We start from the raw sequence: 14,385 nt of genomic DNA on the forward strand, positions 1-14,385 counted from the left end.
GAAAGATGAAGGTTCCACCCAAAAGGGTTCCTGAGTTGGCTGTGCATATCACATGGTCTGCACATCTAAAACTGTTCGGACTGCTTATAAGTGATTGAATAAACCTTACAAATATGAATAATCCTATGCAACTATGACCAATTGAAATACTTACTCCTTTCATTATGCGCTAGTCGTGCTTCTTGTCAAATCACTGGATTTGTCCCAAATGGGGTAGTTCATGATGATGACAGAGATGTTATGGGGACGGGAAAAGAGTTTTGGAAAGGGACAGACTATGTGGTAGAGAAAGATGGACACACATAGAATGAGGGAACAAAAATACAAAAGGAAGATGAGACTGGAGGCAGTAAAAAAAGAGAGGACAAGTCATGGCAGACAAGATAACATAAAGTATGGAGAACTAAATGTTACGACATATGATGTCTGAGACGATTTTTTGTTTTGATTGCCAGAAGAGGCTATGGCTGTTGAAACCTCCTCATCCACCTCCCTATTCTTTTTCTTCAGCAAAAGAAACTATACTATGGGCAAAACAAACATAACCCTCCTGATCTCCTAGGAACATTCTAATCTGCAAGATCTCTGTGTAATTATTACTTAGGGAGAGTCCCTTCTCTTAATGGGACCTGCCAGGACTTGGTTGCATTTATGATGTTCCTTCATTACAGAGTTCTCTTTTTGGACAGACTTACCAAAACCAGTTTTTCCTGCTTTTGCTATTTTTAAATCTGAGGACTGAAAATAAAAGTCTGTCTAACCATAAATAACAAAAAGAACAGCTACTTAAATGCAGTACATTATAATCTTGTCAAGCTGATGAAGAAAGCATCATTCACTTAATCTTCCTTTGAGTTGGGATGGGGAGGTTGTGTGGGTTGGGCTTTTTCTTAGGTTTTTTTCTGATTGTCAGCACAAGGTCCATCAAGTCCATTCTGTAAAGTGAGATGGTGGCATTGAAAGAGCAGGTACTGTACATTTGTACCTGCCCTAGTGTGTTGTGCTGGTCTGATGTCAGGCTTCTGTTTGTTGAGAAATGACATGAAGGTGAGGTGGTCTTGTTGAGTTCAAGTGATTTATCACATGGCACAGCACCAGCTCTTACAGTTACACTCAGCTGTCAGTTTCTTGTAAATTAAACCACCTTTCACAACCCAAAAGATTTTCAAAGCTTAAATTGGAGACGGATTTTTTAGCTAAACCTTGCAGGGCAAACTGGGCTCTCTTTAATCAAATTGCATTTTCTTTTATTTCGGAGTTTAACAGGGAGTGTTCTTCTATTTCTAGAACTACTAATTGTTGATATACATACCTCAGACAAATTACTGTGCAGATTTCAGTATAAATACGGAAAACAGGGCATTTTTAGTATCCCCATAATGCTCCTTTCACTGTTACTCACTCGATTTCTTAGCCAAAAGAAGAAGAAAGGAAAACTATGGCTCCTGACACTGAGGTTTGATACTCTTACAAGACCAGGGATTATAATATGTGTTATAGTATAACGACTTTTTCTGTTCTTTGTCTGTGTGGAAGAATCTGCTTATTGTATTACGAAAAAGTATTTCTTCCTGCATTACTCAGGTGTAGACCACCAACATTCGCTCAGTCTCTTAATAATCCATGCAAGCGCATGGACTAGAACCGGTCTGAGTCAGATGGAATAGGAAGGGGTATCAACCATTGACCCAGGCATACCTCCTTGTGGTCTCAAGCACTGTAGGCCTAGTCAAAGGGAAATATAGAAATAATTTAGGGAGAGGACATGCTTTCTAGTACTCTGGTAGGTGAGACAGGGTAGGTGGAAGAGGAAAACATCCTTGTTCCTCTGGTAGGTTTTGTTATTGTTCTCTGCAACGCTGACACCTCTGCATCAGAGTGAGAGCAAAAAAGGTGAGAGTGCTAATAAAGGATGACCCCCCTGACTTTATCTGCAGGATTAAATTAAGTTGAGCTAGGGCAGGCTTGCCCATACTGTTCAAATGTAAGAAAGCTGTTGCTCTGGGCCAGCTAGGATTTTCCCACACACTGTAGGTATAGTTCAGAGTTTGATGCAGGACAAGTAGTTTCCCAGAAAAGCATCTTTTTTGTGGAGAGAGAAGGGTTGCTGCTGCAGGGACACTTGGCATCTTGTGCCAGTTGGTTTCAGGGAATAAGAATGGTCCCTGGCTGGTTTTGATCGCTAGTACAGATGTAGCTGTTAGGAGCAGGGCAGGTTGAGGAATGGCATCCCTGCAAGCTGACTGCCCACACAGCAAAATGAGTTGGGAGATAAATCACTGGAAGCAACATTCTTTTGGTCTGTCCAAAAAGGTGGAATTTGGGGATATAATAGTGAAGTCCTCTGGTTTGCTCCTTTATCATGCTATGTCTTAACACTCTGTCTTAAGGAACCTATTGGCATCCAGGCAGCATGAACACCAAACAGTAGCTTTGTTTACTCTGATGGAGTTGCAGCTGTGATTCACTTTCTTTTTTTATACCTCTGGATTTTTTTTTTAATTTTTTTTTTAAAACCTCAGCAAAAAAAGTAAACAACTATGCCATTTATTTGTAGCAGATAAGTTATTTCGCACTGCTGTCAAAATCTGTATCTTCATTATACAAATCTATAATGGCATTTGCTTATGTATGCTGCTGATGACCTACAGTATGCTTTACTTTAGAACCCATCCCTTGCATTATCTGCAGTCTTCTCCAAGGTGGTATTTCCAACTTTTGTTTTCCTCTGCTAGTCAAAGGCAATCACATCTGTTTCTCCCTCTGTGGCATGTGAATTGAGTCAAAGGGAGAGGCTGTAGGTTTTCAACTGTAAATGTGAGAAAGGCAAAGTCTTTTTTGAAAATATCAGTAGCATAACCAGAAGACTGAGGGTTTGGCCCCAATTAATTAAAATAATAAATGTTTCATTACTCTGCAATCTGTCTAACATTTCTCTTATTCATGTCACATCGTTTACCTACATGGAATTTTAGCCTTAGACATAATGCTGAGTTCTGTTCAGTTCATTACAAATGCCTTTCAGAACTGTTGCCAGAAATATTTTCTTCCCTATCCAAAACTGACCTGAATACTCCAGTCACTACAGCACCTAGCCTTGACTACTGTAATTCCTTGGTTTGCTGGGCTTGAAGCCAAATCGATTGGCAGACTGCAGCTTAGTCAGAATTCAACAACAAGGCTTCTGACCCAAACCATGCCAACTCTATATCCTCCCTGTGCTGCGAATCTATATTTGAAAAGCATGTTATGCATTTACTGTAACAGTTTCCTTTACAATGTAATTTTATGGGTGGAATTTTTCTTTTACCCTTCATGTCAACTGTCGCACTCTTATAGAATTTTTCTGAGCTAAATTGCCATATATTCTACCCTTACACTTACAGTAATTTATTGCAAAGCGCTTTTCATCCTGTATCCCTAACTGGTGGAATTTAGAGAGAAATTATACGTGGAATCCGATTATTTTATCTGCCAGAAAAGACTTTTGTTTTTATTTTAACATATTATTTTTCAGCTTCTATTTTGTTTCTTTTTTTAATTATAAATTATCATCATCATGGCTGGGCTTCGCGAACGAAGGTTTGGGAAGGCTCTATCCACATTTGGTACAGGCACGCTGGTGGCTTATGAGGCCAATACGTGACAGACAAATCCGATTGCAAAAGGCACAGCAGAAAGACTCCTTAGATGGTGTATTCTGCAATACACGGTTCTTTCTGCGTTGCCTTTTTTCCTCGAGGGTGATCCTGCGTGTGTTCTCAACGGAGACAGCTGCGTTATAGATGGTGTGTCTCCAGGCCTCCCGATTTGAGGCCAGAGTAGACCAGTTATGGTGATCAATATGGCCAAGGCTGAGATGTTGTTTCAGGGAGTCCTTGTATCTTTTCTTTGGGGCTCCTCTCTTGCGGCAGCCAGTGGCAAGTTCACCATAAAGCAAGATCTTAAGGAGGCAGTGGTCCTTCATCCTGGAGACGTGCCCTGCCCATCGCAGCTGCGTTCTCAGTAACATGGCCTCAATACTTGTGACAGCTGCTTGCTCTAGAACAGATGTATTGGTCATATTATATATATATATTATAAAATAGTATGTATGGCAGCTTATAGTGTAATAAGCAAAGGAAAAATTGAGTACTTCTTCTCTCCTGAACTCAAGGATAAATTTCAGCCTTCTCTCAGTCATGTATTTAAAATAGCCTGCTTGGTAAATATAATGAAGGCTAAAAGTGTTCTCTCTACCCCTTAATCTACAGATGAGCATATGCTTTGGTTCTCATTTATTTCTATTCTTCTTTGGTAGTATAATTTTCAAATAATCTATATCAAATATTCTCTGGCCCTGGAGATATACTAGTTTTCCCTTTACTACAATCTTCTATGCAACGTCAGCAGGCGTTGTTTAAGGCACTTTTGTTGATATTCCTAGTTTTTCTGGTTGTTTTTACATTTATTCTTGATAACAATAACTTATCCTGGTAGCACCTTTTATGGCAGTAGAAACTGAGGCTTAAATATTCTTTTAATGTACTTACTATGAGCTGGCACCTGTAATAAAGTGTGTAGTAGTTGCACTGCATTGACACTTGCATATCATTCTGGATTTAGTTGTTTGGGTCTTTTTAGTTATTTATAACACAGCAGAAAAGCAATTAGATAATAATCCTTTGTCTGAAACATGCCACAGAAATTACCAACCACAGAATAAGTCATTAGGAAAGCTACAATTGCTTACATCCTGTAAGTTATATTGATAGGAAAAACAATGACATGTTATGGACCTTTCCAGAACAATGCATTTTTTTAAATCCTAATTTAGTAAGGAAACAGCTTTGCATGTGGTCAGTGAAAATTTGATATAGCACAGAATTCAGTAACAGATGTTTGACAATTAATATTTCATGTTACTTAATAATTCTACTTATCAGTCACAGTTGACAGTACAGTGCATCCTGGAGTTCAAGGTGCCTTAGAGAGATTGATATGATCTGTTATTTAGTTTTGGAAATTTCTTTCTAGAGATCAGGAAATAATCTGAAAACTATGGTCAGCAGCAAGACTGGGAACAATTGTTTCACTCAGATTCTGCAGATATCAGTCCAAAATTTGGGGCCTCTCTTTGCCCAAGTTTTACCCAGATATAAAATAAAAATTAGTTAACTGGAGAGTTTCTCAGATACTATAAACCTTTCATGGCTTCCTCTTAGGGATGAATCTACCATCCCTACAGGCTGTGTGCTGATGGATCGCTTACCCATACAAATTCGATACTGATCAGAAGTGAGTATATTGTATCTTGTCTTCCAATTACGCAGAGCACACGCATTATGCCAGCTTTAGTTTTCCTGGGTATCTGTGGCAAAATAAACAAATCTCAGCGCAACATGAGCAAATGTGAACTGGCAGAACGGGTTTATATTGAATTGCCCTCTCATAACACGTGAATACAGATTTTGATGCAATACAAAAAGATGTGAAGGCACTTCCCTGTACTGTAAAATCATGGCCTTGGCTGCTGTTTAGCTCTAATGTAATGGTTGGAGGCCTTTTATGTTGGGTGTTACCTGTGGGTATTTGCAATACTTCATAGCCTAGATAGCTGTGAATGTTGAAATGGCTGTACATACACTGACACTTTCTTTGAATAGCATACTGGGATATTGGTCTTTGATACATACTAATTTAGTATGCTCCTCTACATTTCCCTTTTTTTAAAATCCCTAGCTGCCAGTTTCATAAAGTTTCTTTAAATGCCTTGATTTTTAGCATGTGATACTCGTACTATCCTACTTCCTATAGTTTTTTTTAATTCCTAAAAGTTAAGTAAGTGAAGCAGATGCTTCTTCTGTTCACTTTGTCTCCTGCAGTTATACAAGAAAAACTCTTTGACATCTTACTTGCTTGTGTTTCCATTGAGGAGAGTTTCTGAAATAGTCGGATAATGACTTTTGATAAATCTTAACACCTGTTCACATAATGGAAATTAAACACTTTAAAGTTCAAATGTTTTTCAAAATTCAGATGATCTTATTAATACTTATTAGTGGAAAATGGCAAACCAGCTTTTTCTCATATCTTTGTGAATCTTTTCTACTTGAATTTCCACTTGCAAACTGAAAACAGATTGTTAATTAAGCAAAATTTTCTGAGCACCTGGGTCATCAACACAACGATAGTAATTAAATTCTAGCCGCAGTTTCTATACACATAATAATAGAGTGCTTTACCATTTTCATTCTTTTCAAATTAATTGAATAAATGTACACAGTGTAACTTCCTTGATACATCCACTCTTCAGTCCAAGCAAGTTCTAATGGGCTGAAATTATCACATCTGCCTTTAAAACTTGAATGGATTACAAATGGATCAGATCACCACAGTAATGTTGAGGCATATTCTTTAGTAAAACTGCATATACATATTAATTTAAAAGAAAATTAACTACATTTATTTTCTATGACTTTAGAAGGTAAATCATCCCTGAAAGAAAAGCTTCCATATGTGATTCAAAACATTATAATCTTCCTGAATATTACAGAACCCAATAGAAGTGGTAAAAAAAAAGAGAGTAGAATAAATGTGCTCCTATTCAAATGAGGGAGGTTAATTTTCAGATCTAGAGGTGAAGATACATAACTGCTTTAGTAGGTGAGTTCACCATTTTAGCAAGGGTAGGTTGTTATGTATAATAAGATTCTCTACATCTCTGACTCAAGAAGAGTCAGAGAGCAGACACTGATCAACTCAATGAGGGACCAGATCAGAGGGCGCTAAGGCACGCCTGCCACCACTTTTCAGTGAGAGGGGTGGGTGGTGCTGCAAGCTTCAACTTTATAAAACAGGGGACATCATTTCAAGCCAGGAATATAAAGAGATAAATAGCCAAGAACCTCGTTAAAGAGTTGAAGCATTTTTCAGTTTTTCATAGTTTGGCACAGCTGCTCATTCAGGAGCACAGCCCAGGTCATTTGTAGAAAATCTGAATTTCTTGGTGGTCCTTCAGTTAATTGTGCTGAGATCAAAGCAACTTACCTGTTGGCCATTTTTAGTCAAGTCACTGTTGTGGAAAGACAATGTTGCTTCTTACTGATGTGAAGAGAAAGAAAAGAGTGTTGAGAGAAAAGCTTTCTCAGTTGAGATGAACAAATAGCTAAAAGCTTAAGAATCTTAATTGTCCTAGGTAATTGACCTAAATATAGATGTTTGGGTTCAAAACAAATGCATTGGAATTGAATGAAGGAAGCACATTTCACATCTCTTCTTCATCTTATACAAAAAAAAAAAAAAGTGTCTGTTCATGTACGTAACCATACATAGGCCATGGACACAGGACAGAATGATCTACCACAGGTGAGCCCATTTATATTAAATAGCAGAGAAGCAGCAGCTGCAGCCACAGAATGCAGTGTTAATGTGTGCTTTTGCCCTTCCCGTCTGCTGACAAATTCCCACTATCAGATAGTCACCTTTCAAAGCAGAGCCTGCTTGTCTTTCACACTTCCATTCGTACAGCCTGCTCTATACAGCTGCCACAGGGGAACATGTGTCAGCTTTATGTGTCGAGTTTTATTTCTATGGTCACACCCCTATAGCCACACACGCAAAGGCATGTGCCAGCACAAGGAGTTGTAGCAGACATCAGGGGGAAGCAGCTGCATGCACGGTTTTTGGCACAGAGTTATAAGTTGCATAAAGTTATGGAGACAGACTTGAAGGGAGACATCTCCAACATTGATACAATGTAAGTACAAAAGACACATCATTGGATGGATATTGATGATGTTGTTTCAGTAATGACATCATCCATAGACTCCTAGTGTCTTTGCTTTGCTTCTCTATAGTGATCACAACATAAATTGCTTGTCTTGTTTGACTTCCTTGTTCACCAAAGTTGAGCAGATTGTCGCCGTTTTCAACGCTTCTACCAGACAAAAAGCTTGGGACCATTTCTCGAAAGCCCAGCGAAAGAACATAGACATTTGGCGAAAGCATTCTGAGGTTGGTGATTTTATTTTTACCTTCTATCCATCATCTCGCAGCTGGATTGACACAGAACGGGTGTGATTATAGCTGGACAGAGTGTATTTGGCAATATTTACAGCTACCATTTTAGCTGTTAATCAATTCGCCGTTTACAGTCTCATCTACAGTATGAATTGCTCCCATTGCTCTCATTATGATAATAGTCATTAAATAACATTAAGACAGAGAGCAGTGTGGTTTTATTTTTCATTCAAAATTTGGGAAATCATTGGAAGATTATATTTACTATCTAAAATAATGAACTCAAGTAGTGAAATTAGGAACAACATTTTCAACTAAGGATAGAATTAAGAATTATTCCTGAAAAAATATCTTTTTAAGAGTCATCGTTATCTGTTCTTAGAAGTATTCTATAGCACAGATTTTTTTTTCATTGTGCCATCATATCGTCATCATAAGATGACTTTGAGTGAAAATAAAATAGAAAATTTCTCTCCTAAATAATTATTTAAGTGTATTAAGTCCAGAATTACAACATATTCCTTCCTATTTGTTTTATGCATATCTTTTAAAAAGTAGATACATAACTTATTCTAAATATTATGCTTGCAAAGAAGCCAATATAAATGTAATCATACTACCACACAGAGTGCATATGTGACTGTCATAAGCATAAGTGGAGGAAATGGGATTCTAACTCCCCTTGCTGCGAGTGGCAGCAAAGGAAGCACTAGACCTCATCCTGTGTTTTGGTCATCCAGCTTTCGTTTTTAATTCAGTATATACGCTATGAGCCTGTATTTTAAAAAGTAAGTACCACTGTCTTTGTTTTCTTTCTTTCTACTTCCTTTTTTTTTTTAATATGGGCAATTTACATGCACTTGGTTTACCTTCATGTAGTACAGAGTATTACTATCACAGTCCTCTAAATGATTTTTCTCTGTCTCAGAATAAAAACTTTAGAAGGTAAGGTGCACTTATTTAATTATTTTGTAGTACACTTGTAAAATAAGTGTTGTACACTTAGTTTGAGAAACACTAAAGTGCGGTGATATAAATCATTTGGATAATGTTTTAAGTGTCCATTAGCTAATGCTAAATTACAGTTGAATACCAATGACACTAAATGTAACATCCACATGAATACCAAATGAATACTTTATTATCAGTGCTATTATGGTGAATACCAAATGACTTCAATAATGGGACACTTAAAATAACATGTTAGCATAATTTATTGGTACAAACTGTATTTTGCATTTTATTCACAAATATTTCAAATATGTAGTGGATAAAGCCTTTGTTCAATTGAAAGTTGGGAAGTTGGGGGTTGATGTTTGTCTTATCTTTTAGAGACATATGAAAATATGATTTGTTAGTTCATTAATTATATTGACTATCCCTTCTTAAAATAACTTTCTGTAAAGGGATGGGGTGTGACATTCATTTGTTGGTTTCTAAATATTTAATAAACTGAAACGTATAAGAGTTAGACTTTCCGGAAATGTTAATTCTCTACTCATTTTTTCAAATATTATTGCCTTTCGTTTTTCTAAGAAGAGGACAACTAAAACAATTCAAAACCGTGTGAATATATTCTGGAAATGCCTGTTTTTCAGATATGAAATATGTTGAAAATATATCAAATGGTATCTTTGATTTAAATCTTATTTCCTAACCATGATATTGTTTGCTGATTTTTTTAATTACTTGATCACCTTCCCTTTTTTCTGAATTTGGGAAAGCTTTGCTAGAAACCCAAACCCAAAACAAACACTCATACACACAGACATTCTCCATGGAAAATTACTGACTTCGCTGACAACGTAGACATTGATGCATCAAGGACATTTGTCCCCTAATGAGGGAGTAAATATAAGCGGGTGTCTGCTCATGTATGCAGTAATACTTCCCCAGAAAAAGGTACAGGTGGCCTTTTCCAATAGAGAATTCAGAAATGACTTGCCAGTTTCTTCCAGAGATGCTTCTGATTTCATGAGACACTGATTGACAATTTACCTTTTTAATCATTTTTTTAGAAATTTGAAATTATTCTCCTGTAAAACACCCACTAATTAGCTTCCTTGCCTTTGTTGGGATTAATGGGCATAGATAGATTTTTCAGGATATTTGAGATCCGCCAGTGAACTAATGAGACAGCTCAAGAGAAACGCCTTCCCTTTTTTCACGCAGTCCCTCTCTGACAGCTTATTGTTAATTGCACGGAGCAGTTGTCGGACTCCTCAATGCTGTCTCCTCCTTCCACGCGACTCTTCCTTGTTTCAAAGATTTTAAACCACCTCTTTGGGAATTAAGCTCTTTGTTGGCAGAAAAATTAGCTGTCTGCGGATGGACAAAGCCTACACTAATCACAGTGCAGCATCCCCATGTTACACCTGACAGGATTATTAGGACAAAATAGAGTCCTCTCAATCTTCTCAGTGCTGCCATTAAAAAGCCAGTTGCTACACCCGCACCAGCTTTTCTACCCAGAACAAAGACTGTCTAGACTCCTACAAAGCCTGCGTGCCTGCTGATCGTTTTCCTGGTGGCATGCGCAGGGGCTGCCCGCCTGCCTGCCTGCACGCCTGCCTGCCCTTGCAGTGGTCACCCGGAGACCGAGCTGTCCATGCTGGCACTCATTTTGGATCAAGATGCAAAGATTTTTAGGACAGTGTTACGGGACTGAGTCTTTTAAAGCCGAGGCAATCTGGGCAATAGAGACAGAGGGTGAGATTCCTTTGGCCAGCATTAAGCATCTACAATACAGAGAGCTCCATCTGCACTGCCTGCTCTCAGATGCCTTTGCCATAAGCACAGACACTTTTAGGATGCAGTTAAAATGACTTTGTTTAATGGAGACACCTACATTTGGCCAAATGAATAATACTCCAAGTGGCATTGGGAATCAAGAATTAGATATACCTTAAGCAGGCTCACAATCTTTATCAGTCTGCTTTATACACAATTTTAAGTACTACTATCCCTGCTGTTAAAGCATTCTGCTATGTTTAGCAGACCTAAAGATCACTCGACACTGAAAGTCACTTTCTCTCTTGTTTTCCCTGAGTCTTAGCTTTGATAAAGTCAGTTCTTTCACAGGAAGAATTCCCTGTGCTTCTGTTGTTTTAAATATTCATACACAAATAAATATGATTACAATGATAAATGATGTATAATTAAAATCAGAGCAGTATTAAAAACAGATACTAAATAATACATAATGACTTTTTGGAAGTTCATACTGACAAAAGATAATTTTGGGTTTTAGGAGCTCCGAAATGCACACAGTGAACAGCTCATGGGAATCCGCCGGGAAGAGGAGATGGAAATGTCTGATGATGACAGTGGTGACAATCCCAGTAAAAAGCTGAGAGTAGATGATTCAGGTAAAGTCAAACCCCTCTATAATGTCAAGTATATACAAGTGTTGTTTTATCAAAAGCAAACAAATACTTATATATGAGAAGTGACATGTTAATATCTGATTAGATAAGACAGTATCTTATTTTAAACCCTCACAAATTATTTATTTGAATGATGCAAGCTGTCTCTATGAGGTGTCTGTCACCTGCTATGTTCTATAATGATGAAAATTCTCCAGTTCTGCCCTTACCTGGAAGCATTCTTTCTTTACTGCACTCTCTGCAGTCTTGCATGACATTATTTCATTGCATCATTGTAACAATGTCTTATTATGAGACCAGTTGAATTTATGCTTTGGTCGGTATTCTCTAAGCCTTACCCTTCTTTTCAACGAGGACATAATAATCTCTAATCTCTATAACAAATACGCCATACTATTTTAACTGAGGGTTTTTGGTCACATACTGCACTTCTAAGGGCACCTATTTCACAATACGGTACCGCATTCCGCATGAATTGACACTCATTAGATAGGTATCAGGGATGAAAGAACAAGGGGGCATGTAATGTGAATAAAGAAAAGGAACTTTTCCAGCCTTCTACAGATACACTGCTATCCAGGGTGGACACCAAGGGGTAGCTCAGAAGCTACCTGAGTTACTAACTGGTAACATGATCCGGATGGATGCTTTGCTCTATTTCTTGTCATTGGCTAATAAATTTGTGAGTAGCTAACAAGGGTTTACTTGTTTAGATGCTCATCTACAGAGAGAAAATTTACAGGAGCTGAAGCCAAAGCTTGACTGGAAACTGCCAGACAGCAGTGAACTTTAAGGAAGATAAAGAAGGAAGGAGTAATATGGAAAGAAACTGAGAGTCTCCATTAGGATAATTCTAATCTAATCCTTTGCATACAGGTACCATATTAAGAAAGGAAAGAATTTCATCCATTAAACTGTTTCAAGTCCTATTATGCTAGTCAAAAAGTGTGAATTCAAGCTTACATAGAGAAGAACTCTTTGGCTCCTCCTGTGACAAGATGCTCTGTGAGGTCAAAAGACTCCAGAAGTAAAGACCAAAGGAAGGAGTGTCATCCTAGCAAAGAATTTTTTACTGTGACATCTCTCTTGAAGGGAGATTTAATATTTTTCCTGGAAGAAAAATGCAAAAATAAAATCTGTAAAGGGTGGCCTTAATTTTTCCTTGGCTAATTGTGTGGATTTGGATTTTCCAGACAACACTAAGAAGGTTTTTGGAGCTGAGACAGTAGGTCACTGCAGTCAGCAATTTTTATGACTGTATAATCATCTTACCTTAGCTGTGTCCACTCTTATGGAAGAAAGTCATTAGAATTAACAACAGGAAAGTAGAGCCAGAAATACCTACAGCCTGCATGCCAGAAGAGGAGCAACAATGTTTTGAACTGTCACACCTATCAATACAGCCAGGTTTAACATATGCATGCTTAGGGCTACGCTGGTCATTCCTTTTGTAACATCACAAATTGGAAAGTGTGTTTGGTTTTCTTGCATGAAAAAAGACATTTCTATCAAAAGCTTTGATATGTGAGATTTCTACAGCATTCCATCCAAAATAATTTCAGTATTTTTGCTGTTACAATGTGAGCACTTGAGTGATAAAAGTAGCAAACCCACTACTGTGTAGCATTCTAAATCAAAATTTAGCTATATGAATCCATTTGAGTACTTGTCCATCATTGTTCATTGTACCATTCATCATCCTCTTGATCTCCGTGGAGTTGATCCATCCTGCTGCATATGTAGTCATCCAGTTCTAAAATTAATGTTATAGCTTTCTTCTTTCAGCACTACACTCTCAACTAAAGAAGTGCGTTTGGTTCTGTCAATGACAATAGAGGAAAATTGGAGTTAAACCACAAGAGTTATTGGGTAGAAAACATTGGTAAATGAAAATAAACTGAGATAAGGACTTTTTTTTACTATTATTTTTATGTACAGAAAAATGATTTTTCCTTCCTTCTCTTGGCTTTTTTTAAAGTTACTATTTGTATTAGCTGCCTTCTCTTTTTCTTTTTTTTTCTCTCTTTTTGAGTATGTCATTTCAGAACTACTGCTTTTTCTAACTGGAGTGGCTATTTGTAATGACAGTAGCCTCTGTTCTACAAAGAATGTCTTTTAAAAAATCTTTTATCACAAAGAAACAATTCTACACAGTACGAAAACATAGACACTCTCTTTATTTTTAACCCCTTTTCTTAAAATGTTAGTCTAAATACTTAATCATGGGAAGAGCAAGGCTTGAATAACACAAAGAAGGTATTGTGCCTCTTCAATTCAAGTACAGCACACACACATAACGGTTTAAAAGTCTAAATCTGAAAGTGAGTGAAGCAATGAGACACGATGAATTGATTTGGATGGTTCCAGAGCTCTGGACTGCCTGTTCTGCCATTCCAACAATATTCTTGAGGACATTATTTTTCAGCCTGCCCTTCTTGACAGTGAGAACAAGACTTCAGGGAAGTTATCATCCCCAAAGCTATAACAAGTAACAGAGATTCCCCCAGGCTTCAGTATCTGTGTCAGGTCTTTTTTCACTGTTTCCCCTGGTTAAGTAACCCCTAGTACTAGAAGGCTTAATTAATTCAACAATTTAGAATGGGTTCTAAGGCCTCATTCTGTCTTCTTAAAATGTAGTTTCAGGAGTCTCTCAGCATAATTTCTTCTGCGTATGTCACATCTTCTCACAGCTAGACTGGGACTGGTTAGAATGAAAACTGTCCTCTAGGATATCTGAAGAGAAACCTATTCACAACCTTGAGAAAAAGAGGGTGGATTCCAGCCCCAACATTTCAAAAAGCAGTGCAACACCTCTAAGCCCTGAGGCTGGGAAAAAGTACTTCAGTATTTGAATGCTTATCCAGAGTTACTGGACTTTGGGGTTCAGAGTGTTGTGGTTTAACCTAGCTGGCAACGAAGTATGACTCAGCTGCTCATTCAATCCCCCAGCCCAGTGGAATGGGGAGGAGAATCAGAAAAAAATAATAACTTGTGGGTT

General features: G+C 37.7%; 1 protein-coding gene across 8 annotated transcripts in view; it reads left to right on the top strand.

Annotated features, from left to right (window-relative positions):
• The window catches only part of ENOX1 (ecto-NOX disulfide-thiol exchanger 1), a 362,324-nt gene that overhangs the window by 287,925 nt on the left and 60,014 nt on the right, over positions 1–14,385 (top strand). For all 8 annotated transcript variants that reach the window (XM_039382917.1, XM_039382918.1, XM_039382912.1 and 5 more), the window contains 2 exons: positions 7,889–7,995; positions 11,252–11,369. In XM_039382917.1, the coding sequence (XP_039238851.1) occupies positions 7,889–7,995; positions 11,252–11,369 (225 nt within the window). The remainder of the gene's footprint in view (positions 1–7,888; positions 7,996–11,251; positions 11,370–14,385) is intronic.

The sequence above is a fragment of the Pipra filicauda genome, unplaced genomic scaffold (genome assembly GCF_003945595.2).
Source record: "Pipra filicauda isolate LSUMZ 115617 unplaced genomic scaffold, ASM394559v2 scaffold28_size6257848_pilon, whole genome shotgun sequence".
Classification (NCBI taxonomy): domain Eukaryota; kingdom Metazoa; phylum Chordata; class Aves; order Passeriformes; family Pipridae; genus Pipra; species Pipra filicauda.